At 43.2% G+C, this 21,266-nt stretch overlaps 1 protein-coding gene across 2 annotated transcripts in view; it reads right to left on the reverse strand.

Annotated features, from left to right (window-relative positions):
* DCC (DCC netrin 1 receptor) overlaps positions 1 to 21,266 on the reverse strand; it is a 934,061-nt gene that overhangs the window by 251,171 nt on the left and 661,624 nt on the right. For both annotated transcript variants that reach the window (XM_081929563.1, XM_081929562.1), the window contains exon 8: positions 3,028 to 3,184. In XM_081929563.1, the coding sequence (XP_081785689.1) occupies positions 3,028 to 3,184 (157 nt within the window). The remainder of the gene's footprint in view (positions 1 to 3,027; positions 3,185 to 21,266) is intronic.

A 21,266-nucleotide genomic window follows, 5' to 3' on the forward strand; every position in this document is an offset into this window, starting at 1 on the left:
AATTGAATTATTACAGTTAGGATTTATGTTTGCTTGTTTGTTTTTCTTTTTGATGTTTTCTTTTATATGTTTGTCATAAACTTGGGAACTCAATTAAAAAATTGGGGGGGGGCTGGGGTTTAGGTACAATTAAATAACAAAACACCAGTACTCAAAACTGGAGCTTCTTATTTTAACACTGGAGAGGGATATGGTTGCTGTACTAAAGTAGGCACAAATACTGGAGCTAAAAGTTGCAGGGAACATCAAGGAATGTGCAGGGGAAGGGCAAGCTGAATAGTTCAGGCGAGAAAAGGAGAGGATGCAGAAATGAATGAGAAAGAAGTTGCTGGCATGAGAAAGAAGAATGAGAAAGAAGTTGCTGGGGGGAATCGTAGATTAAGGTATACCTCTACCCCCGCGGTAGACGCTCCCAGTGCGGGTGGCGCTGTGGGTTAAACCACAGAGCCTAGGACTTGCCGTCAGAAGGTCGGCGGTTCAAATCCCCGTGACAGGGTGAGCTTCCGTTGCTTTGTCCCTGCTCCTGCCAACCTAGCAGTTTGAAAGCATGTCCAAGTGGAAGTAGATAAATAGGTACCGCTCCGGCGGGAAGGTAAACGGCATTTCCGTGCACTGCTCTGGTTCGCCAGAAGCGGCTTAGTCATGCTGGCCACATGACCCGGAAGCTGTACGCCGGCTCCCTCGGCCAGTAAAGCGAGATGAGCGCCGCAACCCCAGAGTCAGCCACGACTGGACCTAATGGTCAGGGGTCCCCTTTACCCTTTACCTACCCCCGCCATCACCCTCTATTTCTTACTGTGCCACTGTCATAGTGCTACATCACAACTGTGGAAGTGCAGTGACATGCAACCAAACATGTGTAACTACTTTTCCTACAGCCACACACCCTAGCATCGTCCCACCATTATTTCCTTCCTTTCCCATCTTACAGAAAGTTATGACTAACTCCAATCAGTGAGTTTCCAGCATGGAAATAAATTTGAAAACAGGAAACAAGATGGCGGAGGAGTAACTCTTGATTTAACTGGGGGTCAAATGTTATAACCTACACACGACCTGAATGATCTCCAGCTGGCATTTGACCTCTCCACTATCTTTCTGGCCTCCGTCACCAATCTGCAAGCTCCCATTTCCTCCCGCCAGCAAGCACCAGAATCCCATCAGTGTCAGCCCCATACACCCCACCACTACCATTTCCCCACAGCCAGTCACCCAAATGCTGGCATCTGAACTGCCACCTTCAGCCATCATACATTTCCTACCTCAACCATCTTCCACTATCTTCCACTATCCAATCACAGCAGCGCAAGTGCCAAACCCTGCCTCCACCCCATAACTACAGGCCTCAAAGACTGTCAATCCTTTCCTCCCTTTCCTTTCTCCCCTCTCAAATGCGGAGGAAGGAGCATCACGTGGCGCCACATCTAAAAAGCAGCCAGAAATAAAAATCCCTTTTTCGAGGGGGGGGGATGCCAGGCACTCATGCTCTTAAAATCACTTTAAGGATGCCATCATTTCAACAGGAGACAAAGTGGAAAGTGAGGCAGAGCTACAGATGAGCTCCTTCTGTATTCAGTTGCATCAGCTGGTTCTTCTAATGTTGTAATCCAGGAATGTCCAACAGGTCAACTGCGATCAACAGGTTGACCTCTGGTTGTTAGAAGTTGATCGCAGCTGATCACAGGCTCATTTCATCCACGGGTGAAAAGGAGCATTCGGCTCCACCCCTCCCTCTTTCCTTTATCCATGAATGATTTCAAGAAGGGAAGACGGAGTTTCTGCTGGCAGGTTGACTTATTGTTTATAGACTTTTGTTGTTGCCCTCCCAAAAGCAGCAATAGTATTTGCTGTGTCCCCCTAAGAAAAGCTTCACAAGTTTGACTTACCCATGTCAAAAAAAGTTCAGCAGGTTTGAATTGCTCCCCTTAAAAAAACCTTGACAATTTAGACTTGCCTCCCTACAAAAAGTCCAACAACTTTGACCTGCACCCCTAAGAAAGGTCAACAACTTAAACTTGGCTCTGTAAAAAAAAGCTCAGCAACTTTGACCTGCACCCCTAAAAAATGGGGAGATCACTTCCAGTTTTTTATTTTGTGAGTAGATCACAGTCTCTTGGGAGTTGGACGTCCTTGTTGTAATCAATAACTATTGTAACCCATAAAACAATTGTCTTCGTTAGCAGAAAGGGTGTGATTCAGTTGGGAGTATGGGGCACAATATACGGTAGCTGCTGAGCTGGCTTACTAATTATGATCATTATACATGGGTTTCATAGTTTGTGTGGCCATCTGTCGTGAATGCTTTAGTTGAGATTCCTGCATTGCAGCGGGTGGGCTAGATGCCCCTTGGGATCCAACTTTACAATTATATTATTTCCTGGGGTTTGGTGGTACGGGTTTGGGTGTTTTTCTGCAAGAATCTCTAAGTGAAAGGTCATCTGTGGGACAAGGTGTGGTTTGTTTGTAGTTTGTTGAATGATCCATGGCTATGTTCAAACCAGGCTAATATCTCCTCTTACGCTGGTTCAATAAAAGAACTTTACAATGAATTATCACTCTTACTCCCCTTGATACTATATTGATACTAGCATATATTTGCTTTGTTTTGAGGAGGCTTAAGTCTTTTAATAAGGTAATACTTTTAGAAGAAACCTGAAAGCAGCCCTGTTTAGGGAAGTTTTAAATGTTTGATGTTTTATCGTGTTTTTAATATTCTGTTGGGAATCGCCCAAAGTGGCTTGGGAAACCCAGTCAGGTGAGCAGGGTTTAAATAATACATCACTATCATCATCATCATCAGTATGCTATCTATTTGAGTATTTGACTAGCAGGTTGGGCGATCTGATTCAGTATAAAGCTGTTTGATATGTTCATGACTAGGAAAAGCAAAACAAATCTCGCAACACTATTAAGATCTTAATTTGTGCAGGTCGCAGAATTTAGATCCTTCTAGGAGCAGAATTCTTCAGGATACACAGGCATAAGCTACACATGCTATCCATGTTGGCGTCCAGCATTGGGACCTACCTGTTGATGCTTTCTCTGGAGAAGTAGACTGCATATGTCTGAATGTTCCCTTTTGCCTCCGCAGGTGGGCGCCAGCTGAGACGGACAAATCGACTGGAGACCAAAACAGGGACCACATCTCGGGGAGCAGAGGGGAGGATACTGGAACTTGGGATAGCTAAAGAAGGGGAAGGAGAGGAATCTGTCAGAGAGGTTGGTGGTGCAGGGGTTTGGGTGCTAGTGGGAAGAATTGTAGTAGGCACAACTAACATTTTTGAAAACAAAAGGACCAAGTGGATCAGGTGTGAGTCAGATGAATGGAGGAACAAAAAGAGAAAAGAAAAAGAGAACTGACAGTAAAACCACTCTTTAAAATTCAGTTCCTTTCTTTTATAAATAAAAAAAAACATCAAGAAGACATAATTTTGTAACAGAAACAGCAAACACCTTAGCTTCCCCAACTTAGGGGTGTCGTCGTAAGGAGGGAGTCCCACTAAATTCAATGGGGCTCTCTCTCGGGTAAGTGGGGCTAGGGTTACAGTTTAAACTACCCCCTTTTTCACGGAGCTCACATTCCTACAGAGAGTTAAAATTATTAACTGGGTTCAGTAACACTGGCTACACACACATTACTGGCTTAAAACACAACTAGATTGCTCTTTTTCTCAATTAGGATCATAGCTAGTTTGGGGAAAGATGCATCAAAATACAGTATTTCATAAGAGACAACAGGATGGATATGGACTGCAGCATGCTCACATGTGTACACTGCGTCCCAAACCAGGGGTGGGAATGCACTGCATGCCAAGTAAGCAGGAGTGTGTACACAACCTCTGTGATGGATTTTGACCAGAATCTAAGATCAGGGACATTGTTAGGAGGTAGTTCAAGGCGTCTGAGGCCAGGGTCTTTTCCAGTGGGCCATTGATCTTCCAATTTCCCCACTTTCTTTAAATAAAACAAAATCTTACTTTATTTATGCTTATAGGGCAGCTGTGTACACTGGAATGCACAGTGCTGATGGGATCTCAGTCACCCACCATTTTGATTTCCCAATGACAACTATGGATTTAAATCTGCATGTGCAAACATTATGCAAATCTGTGCCATGGGCTTGTGCCTTGAGTCCTTAAGTGTCTAGAAACATCTGTTTTCAATAGACTGTCTTCTGCAACACACAATGATACACATGGGTATAAGGCCCCAAATACTGGATTCCTGAGAAAACTAGGATTATTAGGGATACAAACCTAGAAATTTCTCAGGTCATCCTCATCAGGTCTCCCTGATGCCACCATTAATAATGAATATGTCAAAGGCCCAATGAAGGTAGTCATTGCAATTTTGTACAACCATGAACTTGTACCAGCAAGCCACAGAATATAAACATAACACAATACGGAATGCAACCACAATGCAAAGAGACAAGAATTAAAATCAGAACTTGCAAACAAATGATTAAGACATTAGAAAGTTTAAATTGAGAATCAGTCTTAAGGTATCAGATGAAGGATTTTTGTACAGCTGCACCAAATGTGCAGACACGAAAGACCTGGATACCCTCAACTTCACAGGGGATGGATAGTTCAGAGAATGAGGAGATGAGGATTCAACAGAAGCATTCAACAACAAATCCCCTGCTGACACAATCACACAGGCAGAGGTTACTCTGTGATGTTAAAGAACTACAAGAGACTTGCCAAAGGTCAGAGGTGGGGAAGCTTTTGTGTCCCAATGGCTACATTCTTGGAGAAGCTTTTGGAGGCCACACACCAATGGTGGGCAAAGCAAGGTGCAAACCTGGGAGGAACAATGGATGTGACAGAATGCTACACTGCAGCCATAGAACATCAAAAGTCTTCTATGCACAGACATATCTATCCAGGCAACCAATAGGTACCATCACTGTTCAAAGACACATTCCAACCTAATAAAAGCACTTCAGCAAGGCTTCTGAGGGGTATAGTCCCAAGAGCCACACAGAAAGGTCTTAAGGGCCACATTTGTTCCCCATTGCTGAGGTTCCCCATCCCTGCCATAGGCGATCAAATCTACTGCTACCAAAATTTCAATCATTGCTCTGGCAGGGCATACTGATACCTGACCTATGTGGGGTCTTCCCAGACTTGGGTTGCCTGTGCCACAAGGGCAGGCAGTTGAGGAGCTGACCTTTTAAATGTTCCTACAGTGCCCTGGAGAGGGACGTGGGTGGCGCTGTGGGTTAAACCACAGAGCCTAGGACTTGCTGATCAGAAGGTTGGCAGTTCGAATCCCTGCGACGGAATGAGCTCCTGTTGCTCGGTCCCTGCTCCTGCCAACCTAGCAGTTTGAAAGCACACACAAAGTGCAAGTAGATAAATAGGTACCGCTCCGGCGGGAAGGTAAACGGCGTTTCCGTGCACTGCTCTGGTTTGCCAGAAGTGGCTTAGTCATGCTGGCCACATGACCCGGAAGCTGTATGCCGGCTCCCTTGGCCAGTAAAGCGAGATGAGTGCTGCAACCCCAGAGTCAGCCATGACTGGACCTAATGGTCAGGGGTCCCTTTACCTTTACCTTTACAGTGCCCTGGAGTGATACTACATTAGACAGTGTGAGAATGTGAAAATGAATGGATGCAAGCTCATCTTCTACAGATTGCAGGAATGCTGCTGTTACTGCTTCTCATCATAAGCAATAAACTAGCCAGCTTGGAGGGTCTACCAGTGTCAAAGCTGGCCCTTTTGCCATAGCTCAGTGGCAGAGCATCTCTTCTGCATGCAGAAGTTTCCAGGTTCAATCATTGGCATTTTCAGGTAGGGCTGGGCTTGGGAATGAGCTCTGTTTGGAAACCTGGAGAGCTGCTGCCAGTCTGGACCAATGGTCTGACTCAGTTTAAGGCAGCTTTCTGTGTTCCTACTGTGCAAGGGCACTTTGCCAGCAGGGACCCCACATCTCATGCTGATGTTGGTGTGAATCCAGTTTCCTTTGGATTCAAAATCCAGCCTACACCCTTGGCGATGCCCTTTCTGATGTATACCTGAGCAACAGCTAAATCAACTCAAGCAAACTGCATCAGTAGCAATGTGATGCCTTGCTTAACTCACCAACCAGCCAACAACACGCTTTACTATGCAGCTGTCTGCATAGTCGAGCTGATTGCCAGGTAAGCTTGTGAAAGATTGCAGCCTTAAATAAAAGGATTTAAACTGGCTCTTTTGGAATCAGGCTGAAATTCTATTGGCTGTTCTAAGCGCTCCAGATATCAGTAATGAACCTGAGTTCAGAAGCCATTTCATGCATCTCCACCCCCTATCCTCTTGCAATTCTGCAAACAGTGATGTGCTTACAACATAACATTTTTTGTTATTGCTGGTGAAGGGAAAGCCCATACCTCTTTCACCTTTGCAAGCTGCTAGCAGGATGGCAGTGAATAGTAAACATGTTATTTACACTCAGAGTACAATGCAAAAAGAGACAAGTACAGCAACAGCCATTTTTTTTAATATTTCTCAATAGGTCCCTTCTAAATCAATGAAAGTTTTTACAAGCATGCTCAGTCATTTCATTCCTTTTCCTTTTTTTCTAATCCAGGGATATTTGCCTTTCACAATAGATTGTACTAATCTCCAGACAATGGGCACTCCCTTAACGCTTTGTCCTTGCACAGTCATTTAAACATGTGCCAGAATACTTTTGCCCAGGAATTAATGGCTGAACAAGGTGGAAATGAATCTAACAGCCAGGTCCATTACTGTTAATTATCTCTACAGCCATTTCCAGTGTGCAAAGCACTTTACAGCTTACAGCTCATTTATCCTCACAGGGATCTTGCAAGACTTGCCCAAGCCCACACAGCCACCTTTGTCAGTCAACAAGGATCGAAACCAGAGTAGCTCCATTTCTGTACTCAGACTTAGGATCCTAGTCTTGTGCCAAATATTTCTCCTGAATCCCACCCCCACAACCATTCTCCATCAATTAATGAGAAAAAAATGCATCTGAAAATTAACAAAAGAGGCAAAATGACGGGGTCATTTGCCTCATTTTTAAGTGCTGAAGGAGGAATTTGTGAAATGTTCTTTTGTTCAATCTACAAATCATCTGGCATGGAGGGGGAAGGGAGACATGGAAATTGCCAATTATCAACCACTGAGATGAGTTCCATGGCTGGTGCTATTTGCAGATTCAGAGGCAAGTCTCAGGATGCCCTTTTGCCTCAGTCTTAATCAAACCCTGAAAGAGTCCTGGAAATGGTACTTTGGCGAAGGAGCGAAGGATGAGTTTGGGCATGGGTGGAACATAGGAAGCTGCCTTGCATTGGGGTTAGACCATGAAGACCTGAAGCCCTGGATAGTCATTGACAATCAGTACAGGCAATGGATGGACCAGTGGGCAGACTCAGTTCAAAGTGGCTCCCTACATCGCTTTCTGCTGCTCCAGAGGGATTGCCAGAAGGGACATTAGGAAGAACGTTCAGTGAAAGCTGTTTAATAATTTGGACTCCCTCGGAAGATGGTGAGCTTTCTTTCACTGGAGTATTTTAAGCGGTGGTTGGGTGGTCATCTGTCAGCAATTCTTTAACTGTGATGCATGTATTGCAGTGGGTTGGATGAGATGACTATGGCAGCCCCTTTCCAACTCTCTACAATTCTATGATTCCTATGCTCTGAAGTTCATTGACCATTCCAGGGCAGCCAGAGGTAAATAACTGATTATTTCTGTTTTGTTTTGTTTTGCTTTGCTTTGTTTACAAACCCAGAAAGCGCAGAAGAGCAAAGTTGAGCCATTCTGACTCAGATTAGATCTCTTGACTGATCTAATCTGCCAGTACAAGAACAGAACAGCCAGCAGCAAGTATACAAACACACAATGGCAGCAGAGAAGAGCTTTTCATCAGGTCATAATAGGGGCATTGCTGCCTCTCATAAGGCCTGTTATTAGAGGCTAAGGGGACCTATATATTCCTAATAAGCCATTAGTGCTGCTAAGAGAGCATTGTAATAACGGACATCTGGCCTTTTGCTCAGAGACCCAAGCACACAACCTATCAAGATGATACTTAAATGAGGCCAGCAATTTCCCTTATAGACATTTATCTACATCTCATTGACACAGTGTGATTGCTAAGAAATAGCAATGGAGTTGGTGGAAAGATAAAGAACTTCTCTTAAACATCATCCTCAGCTATTGGATCAGGGCCTGTTTGCATGAGCATTTATTGGGATGGGGGGCTAGGTGGTAAGCATCCATGTCAGGGCAGCCATAAGAAAAAAGGGAGCTGCTTCCTCACACCACAACATGAAAGTAAAGTAAGTATTGATTGCGAAAAATTGGAAAAGTGGTACTGTACCAACAGAAATAGAGTGGCTTGCCAAATTATTGAAGTACTACAATATATCCAAAAGAATGGGAGAAATTGGAAGGATCTCAAAAGAGAAGGCAGACAGGGACTGGAAGGTGTTTAAAAGATACTTGCAAAACTATATCGAAAAATCAGAACTCCTATTAGAATAAACAAGTTTCGTTTCAAATATTGGAATACTAAATAAGATGGATAACAATGTATAATAGAAAAAGAAGTATGAAATTAGGTTAAAGGTGTGTGAAAGAAAGTGAAAACTTTAAACAGTTGTAGGTTTCCCCAAAGTATTCTGAGAGTTACAATTTGTTAAGGGTACTGAGAATTAGGAAACCGTTCTTCCCCTTCCTGCTCCAATGCAAAGTTTTCTGGGGACGGGGAGAGACTTAAACCACTCTGGGAACTAGTTCATAGAGCACCCTTAACAAACTACAGCTACCATAATCCTTTGCGGGAAGCCATGATTATTTAAAGTAGTACCATAGGGCTTTAAATGTATGGTTGCTCCAGCCATACAAGTTGCTGGGAGTCACAAGTGTAGGCAAACTGTTGCTACACTCAAGTCTCACTTACAGGCTTCCCATAAGCAGCAGAAATACAATACAACTCCAGGAAGCTTGCTTGGGTTAAGACAACCCACCTGTTCCATGCTTTACTTTTGGTGCCACAAAGCTCTAAGTTATGCTTTTACTTGTTCTTGAGTGCCTTTGAGAAGAACATGGAGTCTTAAGATCTTGAACTACCCCCAGGAAGCTCAGACACTGCAACAAGTCTCAGAATGGAAGAAGATTCTTGGGCAGGCTGGTATGGATGGAAAAATAAACTGGAACAGCTATATTAGTCTGGATGAATGTGAATAGCATTAGCTATTAGAGAAACTGCAATTCCTCTCCTGCCAACACCACCACCCAGTCTCCTGACTAGAACCTCTTGAGCAGGCCTCTGAGCAGGCTTTCTCAGACTCAACCCTCCAGATGTTTTGAGACTGCAATTCCCATCATCCCTGACCACTGATCCTGCTATCTACGGATCATGGGAGTTGTAGGCCAAAAACACCTGGAGGGCAGAGTTTGAGGAAGCCTGCTCTTGAGGTTATTAATAGCATGCATTTGGAAGCAAATGGGATGAATGAAAACTGACTCTTCCTGAAATAAAAATTGTCCAGTCCAAAAATATGGTTGGAAAAGCCTTACTTTAAAACTTAACTCTAAAACAAACTTAAAACAAGTTACATTCAGATAGATACATAATATCACATGCTGATCCCATATCTTCAATCCAGAGCTAAACAACCTACTTTAGCCTTCGGCTGTTTTCCTGGAGAGAGATTAGCAACATCCTTTCTCTTCAGTGGCTTCAGAATAAAGAACTAACACCGAAAATGGAGATTTATGGATTAGCACATGCATAGATCTGTAATTGTATCCTTTTCATATGGTTTAAGTTAAACAGCTTGCAAGTGAGGCACAGTCCTGTTGGCATCTGTCTGTCTCAAGAGACAATGTATGCAGCCCTACTGAATCATTAACTGTTAAGCTCTCTGCAACTCTTGTTTAGCTTCAAAGGAAATTTCCATGCCATGCTACACAGTATACATGCAGACACATACAGAGTTATTTTCCATTTCAATGTACAATTAAACAATTATACTTAAAAATCTCAGCCATCTGTGCCAAGCTAACATGGGAATGTTATGGAAGACAATCCTGTATGGCTCAAACCTCCACCAATTTCCTGGATCAAGGAACAAAAACTCAGGTCCTGGCTCCTATTTCAGCCTGCGGTGGGCTCTTGCATACCTATGGATCACAGAGACCCTGATGAAGCCTAGACATTTCAGCAAGGACATTTGATGCATGTCACAAAAGAAGTGCACACAGGTAATGCCCGGAGTTCAGCCTGATGCAAGATAACAACCTTATCTCTCTGTCTTTGAATGTAGCATTAAGTGATCACAACACCTGCTGGGGAATCTCAGCCATTGCATTTGATATGTTCTGCTTGCAAAAGGCAACTTTTCCATGTCTGATGGGAGGAAACGGGGTGTATTTTTTTTCTCTTCATCATAAGCATTTTTGCTGGATTCCATTAGCAAATTGCTACTGATACAAGTGCACAACAGCAGGAGGGGTGGCAGGTGAGGATACAGAATTGCTGGCAGAGCTGAGCTGAGCTGAGGACGCTCAAAAGAGCATCTGGCCACCCTGTCTCTGGCTTGAGCCCCAAGCTAATGGTCTCTCGCTTTCATGAGCACAGACAAATTAAAAGGGAATGGAGGGAACTGCCAATGCTACAAACCAATTAGCTTTGTACAAACTGTGCGCGATCAACGTGCCTATTAACAACATGCATATCCGAGAATATATGAACTTACGCAGCGTAAGCCTGCAAAAAATCCACAAATCTCCTCCTCCCAACATCACAGCATCCATTCTGTTAGTTTTGGCATGCACCATCTGAAGAAACGGAGCGAGTCTAAACTTAGAAGCCCAAACAAAGCCCTCTGCCAGCTCCAGTGCACCAAGACCTTTTCACATCTGCCTTATGTCAAATCAGATCATCCTAGCCCATCTAGTCCAGCTCTGTCCACTCAGGATGCTTCCAGCTCTCTCCTAGGTTAGGTGTCTCCCTGCCCTCAGCTTTCCCTGTAACCAGCGATCTTTACCACTGAATATGCCAGGGACTAAACCTGGGATTTTGTGTATGCAAAGTGCGTGCTTTGCCACCGACTCATCAGTCTTCCCTTCACAAAATCAATAACCATTTAGTGCGGTGTAATGTCCTGATTAGACATGCAAGCAGGGAAGTTCCCGGTTTGAATATCAGCCACAAACTCACTTGGCAAGCCAGCACAGGCTCAGCCACATGACAATTCTGGTGATTGCATGCATGTCACACTGATTGTTTTGCAGCATGTTGCACTTGTGTTCAGGTTAAACTTTCTCTCTCTCCTCTTGAAAAGGATCATTTAAGGAGCTTCCAAACAGTTGTTGTCTTCAGGTGTGATTCAGTTACATACTGGAATACTCAGGTCATGCACCGGAAGCTGATTTGGAGGTCTTGTGCAACAAACCAGCTTTCACAAAAGTTTGGACTGTTTGCAATAAGGAAAGTAATGGGGAACTGCACTGCAAAGTGACAAATAGTAACTGCTTAATGTAACGTCATCTAACCTCCTCATGAACAAATCAGGGTGAATTTTCAACAAGCAGGTAACCTGGAAGGTCAATTCAGAAACACTGTCACCTCTGCTCCTGGGCAATGTTGGTGGGTCTGGAGTGAGGTGATGAGGCCAGTCAATGTGCAATGGTCCTTTCAAACCAGTGGCCTCTTTGAGTGGAGAATCTTCCATGTGGTCAGTCTGCTGGGCAATAACTGGTGAATACCAATTAATATTTAAGCCCCACATCAGTGGGGAACTACAAAGGAAACACAGCTGACCGCCTGAATTCAAAAAGTGCACGGTGCTTGACTCAATCTCTAGTCAAAAAAGCCCCCAGCATTTGTGAAGTGTGGGAAATATAGGTTGTTAGACCTTTAAATGCCCCATTATTAAGTGCTGGCAATGTGCTCCCCTCCTTCTACCCCTCTCAGAGTGAATAGACCAGGACCTTGAGTAAGTTTAAATGCTTTCCTTACAGTAATCAGAGGTCTCACTCATGCATCTCAATGCCACAGCAAAGATAACACAGGTCGAAAAATTTCTTGGGTGCAAAAATACAAAAGGATGTCTTCAAACGTAAAGTCTGGGTTAGGGAGCTCCAGTCTCATGCATGTGGTCAGTTACATGGTTCAAACAGAAGAGGGAGAGAGGAATAGGAAACAAGCAATACTTCTTCCTTCCCTGAAGGCGACACATGTGTGTGTGAACGAGCTGTGCCTTCTCTGGAAATTTACAGCTCTGTGGTCCTTAACTCCTTAAAGGTAAAGGTAAAGGGACGCCTGACCATTAGGTTCAGTCGTGACCGACTCTGGGGTTGCGGCGCTCATCTTGCTTTATTGGCCGAGTGAGCCGGCATACAGCTTCCGGGTCATGTGGCCAGCATGACTAAGCCACTTCTGGTGAACCAGAGCAGTGCACGGAAACGCCGTTTACCTTCCCGCCGGAGTGGTACCTATTTATCTACTTGCACTTTGACATGCTTTTGAACTGCTAGGTTGGCAGGAGCAGGGACCGAGCAACGGGAGCTCACCCCGTAGTGGGGATTCAAACCGCCGACCTTCTGATCGGCAAGCCCTGGGCTCTGTGGTTTAACCCACAGCGCCACTCGTGTCCCCCTTAACTCCTTACTTACTAGCAATTATGCAAAGTTCTGTTTGGCTGCATAAAATCTCCCAGTCAGGAGGGTCACTGGTCTCCACTGATACTCCTGAGACTGGAGATCAGTGAGAGGGCCCTAGTTTTCCTTTGAGGTCTTGTGCAGTTCATGGCTGATCCTGACAGAAAGTTGGTGGGGTAGACCACATTGGGGGGAGGGTAAAGGAGATTGTTTTAGTGGACCTTTTGCCACAGCACATTCAATTGCCTCTCTCAGGACCCAATCCACATTACCTCACATAAAGAGAGAGGTGATGTTCCTTCGCTGAAGTCTTTTCACTGTTTGCTTGTCTGCTGACATGTCACCAGCAACAGGAGCAGAAGACTCAAGAAGGTACAGGGAATGGCAGCATGTCCTCTATTGCAAGCACAGGCATAATCTTTGATCCTTGACACTGTCCCTAGTTCCATAGCTCAGTGGTAAAACATTTGCTTTGAATGCAGAAGGTTCCAGGTTCAATTTATGGCGATTCCAGAGAGGACTTTGCATGCCATCTGAAAACGTGGAGAACCCATCAGTATGAAGAGCTGGATGGACCAATATAGAGCTAGATGGACCAATGACTTGGTAGAAGGTACCCTTCTAACTCCCTATCTCTGGTCCTCCTAAATCAGGCATGGCCAAACTTGGCCCTCTAGATGTTTTGGGACTACAATTCCCACCATCCCTGACCACTGGTCCTGTTGGCTAGGGATGATGGGAGTTGTAATCCCAAAACATCTGGAGGGTCCATGCCTGTCCTAAATGGAAGGACTAAGTTCCAGCAGGCAATATTAACCAAACTATCCCTGTAGCTGTAAATAGGATGTTGGCCTGTTGTTTGGGGGAGCTAATATATAGGTACATTTCTGAGTGGAAGAATGAAGCTGTGCCTGCAATTTTAATTTAAAATACAGTGTAGCCAAGTCTGGGAGAAAGTGGCCTAGGGGCTGCTTCACATGAGACTAATGCACTACATTTGCTGCCTAGGACTCTTATGTTATATTTATTTTGTTTCGTCCTGGTAGTGAAAACTCCAAACAAGTTCCAGAAGCTTACCACTTTGTTTGCAACAGATCATGGCCAGTGTATCTCTTTGTTGCTGTGCCAAAATCTCTGGCAAGTGTCTCTGTCCCCCTTCATTTTCAAAAATTCAGGCACGAGCGAAAAAATTGCCACTAAGGCTGTAAAGCTTAAACAGAAAGCTCATTGGCCTTCAAATGGCACTTGTGCTCTAAATCCATTATGTGTAAGCAAGCAAAAAAGAAGAAACTCCCTGCAATGATTAATTAAAGTAATAAAAACTCATTATGTGATCATAAATTGTGGGGATGCATCGACCACTATCTTGTTTCCTATCACTTTAGGTAGAAAAAAATGTTAATTTTCTAGAGTTTGGGAAATAATGATGTGTTGCCAAAAATTATTTTAAAGGAAAACTTCTGCCAACCACACCAAAAGAAAATTACTCTCTGTGTGCGTGTGTGCATACACACACACAAAAAAAAGAAAAAAAAAGAAAATGCAGCATGGACTTAACATACATTAACACTGATAGTCACTGCAAAATATAAGATGGTGGATTACACTATACAACCTTCAGACATACAGTTCTATGAAAAGACCATAACTCAATGGCAAAGCACCTGCCTTCCATGCAGTGTTAGGGAAAGTGAAAAAATGGTTAATTCTCCATGAGTCAGCAGAATTGTCACACACAATTCTGCAGGCATCTTGTGACTTTCTTATCTGAGTTGCTAGGAAAATTTAGCATGTAGCACTGAGTATGTACATTAAAACCTTGGTTCCTGAACACCTCCATTTTGGAACATTTTGGCACCCGAATGCTGAAAACCGAAAAGTAACTGCTCCAGTTTTTGAAGAATTCTCAGAAGCTGAACGGTCTTCCGGAACAGATTACGTTCAAAAACCGAGGTTCCACTGTATAGGACTTGGGTTACAGCATTCATTGCTGGCAGTTATTAGAGACTGTTGAAGAAATCTGTGGAACTGTGGAAATGTGGGAAACTTTGAGAAGAGATCATCTGAAGGAAGCTGAATAACTTGCAAGATTTCTGGACTCAGAGAACTCTGGCAGCTGCAGAGCTTTGTTAGCAACTGAATTTTTGAACTTGTCTTGTGGACTTTGTCACAGTAAGGACTTTGTAAGCAGAGAACCCTCTCTGGGCTCAGAGAGTGAAGTTGTCTTGTAGCAATTGCAAACAGTGTATGCATATAGTGGTTGTGTATATCACGTAAAAGCTATCTTGAGTACAAAGGTGTTTTCTGTGGTGAGTTTAACCACTTGAATCAACTTCCACAGCACATATGCAACACCCAACATGTAGAAGGGTCCCAGGTTCACTCCTCAGGCATCTCCAGGTATGATTCAGAAGGACTTCTGCCTGAAACCCTGAGACCTGATGCTTGTCAGTGTGGACAATACTGAGATAGACTGATCAATGGTCAACTCAGCATAAGGCAGCTTGCTATGTTCCTTGCTATGGATAACATGCCTTATTTAAGTTGATAGGTATTTCTGATTCCCTTTAGACAAAATTCCATGGTGATCCTACATTGTTCTGAGTTTTGGCTGCAAAATCACATATGCACCCTATTTGTTGTTGTTTAGTCGTGTAGTCGTGTCCGACTTTTCGGGACCCCATGGACCAGAGCACGCCAGGCACTCCTGTCTTCCACTGCCACCCACAGTTTAGTCAAACTCATCCACTATCCAACCATCTCGTCCTCTGTCGTCCCCTTCTCCTTGTGCCCTCCATCTTTCCCAACATCAGGGTCTTTTCCAGGGAGTCTTCTCTTCTCATGAGGTGGCCAAAGTATTGGAGCCTCAGCTTCAGGAGTTGTCCTTCTAGTGAGCACTCAGGGCTGATTTCCTTCAGAATGGATAGGTTTGATCTTCTTGCAGTCCATGGGACTCTCAAGAGTCTCCTCCAACACCATAATTCAAAAGCATCAATTCTTCGGCGATTAGCCTTCTTTATGGTCCAGCTCTCACTTCCATACATCACTACTGGGAAAACCATTGCTTTAACTATACGGACCTTTGTTGGCAAGTGATGTCTCTGCTTTTTAAGATGCTGTCTAATATGCACCCTATATTGTGTTGCTTATATTAGGCCGGGGTGGAGAACCTGTGGCCCTATAGATATTTTTGGATTCCAAATCCCATCAGTCTCAGCCAGTATGTTCAATGGTCAGGAATGATGGGAGTTGTCGTCTAACATTTGGAGGGCCCACATATCCCCTGTCTCTGTATTTGGCAGCAGTTTGGAATTCCTGTCAAGTTTCGTTCTTAAAAAAGAAAGAAAGTATTATTTCACTTCTCTCCTTCATTGGACGGGCAAATTGTTGTTCATGTTTGTGAGAAAAATCAATTGGAAATACAGCCATAATGGCCACTTTCATTTATGCGCCGAACAGGTCTCAGTAATTAACTGACACCAAACACTAGGAAATCAATTGGCAAAAATAACAGTGATCAGGCCTTCAGACTTAGAGTCACCCTATTATTGCCTCAATCAAGGGTTGCTGGGGCAGTGTTCACTTCATAGCTCAGGTGACACCTGTCATAAGCAATTAGTCAACTAGAAAGATGTGGGTTACGTGAGAGAAGGAACAATAGCTTGGAGATTTCAAAGAAATTCAATCACCCGCAAATGGTCCCTTAGGAAACAGAGGTCAGTTAATCTAGTCAGGCATTTTAGGTTCCCTGAATAACAGTCGGCTGCATTTTTTTATTATTTATTATACTAAAAATGATTAATAAACTAATGATTTGCAACTCCATAGATAGGGCTGCCAGATTTTGAAGAGCAAAAACTAGGTTGCTATGACGGCCATTCAAAACAAACAAATGCAGTTTGTCTCAAATGTTACCCCTGAAAAGGAGAACGTGTCCTGGAAAAAGAGGACACATGGCAACCCGGCATAGGAACATAGAAACCTGTCTTACTCTGGGTTAGAGCACTGGTCTATCTAGCTCAATGTTGTCTACACCAGCTGACAGTGGCTCTTTAGGGGTTCAGGTAGGAGTCTTTCTCAGCCCTACCTGGTGATGCTGGATCAGGCCAATGGACCATCTAGTCCAGCATCCTGCTCTCACAGTGGCCACCCAGATACCTATGGGAAGCCCACAAGCAAGACTTAAGCGCATCAACACTCACCCCTCCTGAAGTTTCCAGCAACTGTCATGCCTCTGACAGTGGACATGGAACATAGGCACCAGAGTTAGTAGGCATCAATAGCCTAATCTTGCATTAATTTCTTGAAACCTCTTTTAAAGCCTGTTATTACTACAGTAATAGCACCATTTTGGTCACACTGGGCCTGGAGCCTCAGAGGCGCCTCTGGGGATGCCACAACTATGATTTGCAATGGAGTGTGAGAGGTGGAGGGGTCTTGAATTTTGGCATCACACAGGAATTTGAGACCCCAAGATCTGTCACTGGTAGCATATGTCCGGATTGTCCTACTCTCGTGTAAGACCCCAGCAGAGACACATGCCCAACTGGCATGTTCTCTCCCTCCTGGTTGGTTGTTTGGGAGCTTCAAAGGCTTTCTCCAACCCGAATATCACAGAGACTGATACCATAAGGTATTAGCACGCTTAGGGATCCTGCAGAGTATTTGCAGTTTGCGTAACAGAACTCAGTAGCACAGCATTTTGGATAATCTACTTTATTTACATATAATACACTTGGAGCATTCTGACTTAGGTCCTTCCTCATCAGACAGAAAAGAGAGAAAGAACAAAGGACAACAGTCCCACTTCACAGAACGCAGTAACCCAAAACATCCTGTCTCTGTCTCTGCAAACACGGAGCAAGAATCCTAACAGCATATTACTTTTCTGGCATTCAAGCACCACTTAAAACCAGCGTGGTGGTGTTGGCATCCATCTGCCTTGAGAGACAATGGAGTGAGCCTGTGGGGATGAAGTCAAACTGCTGTGTTAGCAGCACCAAAGTGACCTACCTCTCCAGGGTGGAAGCCTGGGCAGTTTGCATAGGTCCTGGGCTGCCCAGACAACAAGACCCCTCTCTCAGCCTCACTGATGTGGTCCAAAGGAGAGCAGAGCAATGGTTACAAGAGGTAACCAGCTTGGTTACAAGAGTTACCAGAAGGAGGAACTCAAGGCACCACCCAACTGTCTTAGGGTTTACTCCTTAGCTTTTTCTTTTTTTTTTTATAAAAATTTTTATTAAGATTTTTTACAGATACATATTTAACAAACAGAATAGGTTTCATAACATCCTTTCATTCTATTGTGGACTCCCTCACGTCTCCCGCTTCCACTTCATCATTAAAAACGAATTTTTCCAAGCAAATTATCATCTTGTTTATGATCTTAAGTGCAGTATTTAGATTAAACTCAAATAAAAAATTATAATTTAATGGTAGACAGTTATTTCTGCTCTGGCTTCCTTGTTAGGATTCAACCAAATTACAATACTTTTGTAAATAAATCTTAAATTTCTTCCAGTCTTCTTCAACCCTCTCCTCTCCCAGGTCGCGGATTCTGCCAGTCATCTCAGCTAGTTGCATATAGTCCATCAGCTGCATCTGCCATTCTTCCAGTGTGGGTAGATCTTGAGTTTTCCAGCTCTTAGCAATAAGTATCCTTGCCGCCGTTGTAGCATACATAAAAAATGTTCTGTCCTTCTTTAACACGTTCTGGCCGACCATGCCCAGAAGGAAGGCCTCTGGTTTCTTGGTGAAGGTATACTTAAATACCTTTTTTAACTCATTATATATCATTTCCCAGAAGGCCTTCACTTTAGGGCAGGTCCACCAGAGGTGAAAGAATGTTCCTTCATTTTCCTTACATTTCCAACATTTGTTATCAGACGAATGGTGTATTTTAGCCAATTTCACTGGGGTCATGTACCATCTATATATCATTTTCATTACATTTTCCTTCAGAGCATTACATGCTGTGAAGTTCAGCCCGGTGGTCCATAACCTTTCCCAGTCCTCAAACATAATGTTGTGCCCAATATCCTGGGCCCACTTTATCATAGCCGATTTAACCAATTCGTCTTGTGTGTTCCATTTCAGCAGCAAGTTATACATTTTTGAAAGTACCTTGGTCTTAGGTTCTAACAGTTCTGTTTCCAGTTTCGATTTCTCCACCTGGAATCCTAACTTTTTATCAATCTTAAACACTTCTTTAATCTGAGCATAGTGTAACCAGTCTCGCACTTTATCTTTCATTTTCTCTAAACTCTGCAGTTTCCAATTGTCTCCATCCCTTTCTAGTATTTCCCAATATTTTGGCCAATTGGCCTCCATATTGGGTCCTTTTCGGGCCTTAGCCTCCAAAGGTGACAGCCACCTCGGTGTTTTGTTCTCTAATAAGTCTTTGTATCTTGTCCAGACATTAAATATTGCTTTTCTGACAATATGGTTCTTAAAGACCTTATTAATCTTAACCTTATCGTACCATAAATATGCATGCCATCCAAATGCATTGTTAAAACCTTCCAAATCCAGCACGTCCGTGTCTTCCAGAAGTAGCCAGTCTTTTAGCCAGCAGAAAGCTGCGGCTTCATAGTACAACTTTAAGTCTGGCAGGGCAAAGCCCCCTCTTTCTTTTGCGTCCGTTAATATCTTAAACTTAATTCTGGGCTTTTTGCCCTGCCAGACAAATTTGGAGATATCTTTCTGCCACTTCCGGAAGCACTCCGTTTTATCTACAATCTGCAATGTCTGAAACAAAAACAACATTTTTGGCAATACATTCATCTTAATAGCAGCTATTCGACCTAACAATGAGAGTTTCAATTTTGACCAGCTATCCAAGTCTCTCTTAATTTCAGACCAACATTTTTCATAATTATCTTTGAACAGACTCAGATTCTTTGCTGTTATGTTTACCCCTAGGTATTTAACTTTCTTAACCACAGTTAACTCTGTCTCTCTCTGAAACCGTTCCGACTCAATATCTGTCAAGTTTTTTCCCAACACCTTAGTTTTTTGCTTATTTAGTTTAAATCCCGCCACCCGACCAAAATCTTGGATTAGTTGTAGTACTCTTTTCGTACTAGATTCTGGCTCCTGTAATGTCAGAACTAAGTCATCTGCAAACGCTTTAAGTTTATATTATTTCGCTCCGACCTGTATCCCTTCCACCAACCTGTCCCCTCTAATCGTGTTCAAGAGCACCTCCAGGACCGAAATAAATAATAACGGGGAAATCGGACAGCCTTGTCGTGTTCCTTTTTCAATTTTAAACTCTTCTGTAACCACATTGTTAACTATCAGTTTAGCCTTTTGTTCTGAATATATTGCATCAATCCCATTCTCAAACCCCCGGCCCACTCCCATTTCTTTTAAATTCCCTTTCATAAACTTCCAGGATATGTTGTCAAAGGCCTTCTCCGCATCTATAAAAATTAAAACAGCTTTAGTATTTATGTCTGTTTGTAAAAGCTCCAATATATCTATAATGTTCCTTGTATTAGCAGACATATGTCTACCTGGGAGAAAGCCTGCCTGGTCTTTATGAATTACTTTGTTTAAAACCCTCTTGAATCTACTTGCCAAAACGTCTGCAAATATTTTGTAATCCACATTTAAAAGGGAGATGGGACGGTAGTTCTTAAGCTGTGTCTTTTCAGTTTCCGATTTTGGTATCAATGTGATGAAAGCTTCTTTCCACGATTCTGGCGCCTTCTTCCCCTCTAAAATTTCATTGCTGACCTCCATCAGTGGTTGTATCAAATAGTCTTTCAATGTCTTATAGTACTTGGAGGTCAGCCCGTCTGGTCCTGGTGATTTGCCCTGTTTCATGTTTTGGATGGCCTGCTCAATCTCTTGTCGTGTTATTTTGCCATTCAGAATTGATCTATTTTCTTCTGACAACTTTGCCAGTCCATTTGTCTTTAAAAATTGTTTAATCGCTGCTTCATCTTGTGGCCCTTGAGTGTATAATTTTTTGAAATATCTCTGGAAACACTTTCTAATCTCTCCGGGGTTCTGGATACATCTTCCTTCAATCTCTAAATTTGTCACTGTATTTAACTTTTGTCTCCTCTTCAACTGCCAAGCTAGCAGTTTTCCACATTTATTAGCCGACTCAAAAGTTTTTTGTTTCATTAGTTTGATTTTCCATTCTATTTCCTGATTTATCAGTTTGGAGTATTGTGCTTGGTAAAGTTTGATTTCTCTCAGAATCGGCTGAGACTTCGGATTAAGTCTTAACTTCTTCTCCAACTCCTTAATTTTTTCCAAAATTTTATCTTTCCTTTCGTTTTGTTTCCTTTTCTTTACCGTGTTCTGTTGTATCAGGAACCCCCTCATCACGGCCTTACTTGCGTCCCAGATAGTTCTTTTTTCCACTGTGGTGTTCATATTGATCTCAAAATAATCCTTTAGAGCTTTTTGGGCCTTCTTGGTAATCTCCTGATCTCTAAACAGGCCATCATTCATCTTCCATCTGAAGGAACCGGTTGGAATCAATGTCATGTCCATTCTCAGTGCGTTATGGTCGGAGCATGTCTTTGGGCAGATTTCCACCTTTCTGATCTTAGGTGCCAGACCTCTAGTTATCCATATCTGGTCGATTCTTGTCCAAGTCAGTTGGGCTTCAGAGAAAAATGTTC

The sequence above is a fragment of the Podarcis melisellensis genome, assembly GCF_964234715.1.
Source record: "Podarcis melisellensis genome assembly, chromosome: 11".
Classification (NCBI taxonomy): domain Eukaryota; kingdom Metazoa; phylum Chordata; class Lepidosauria; order Squamata; family Lacertidae; genus Podarcis; species Podarcis melisellensis.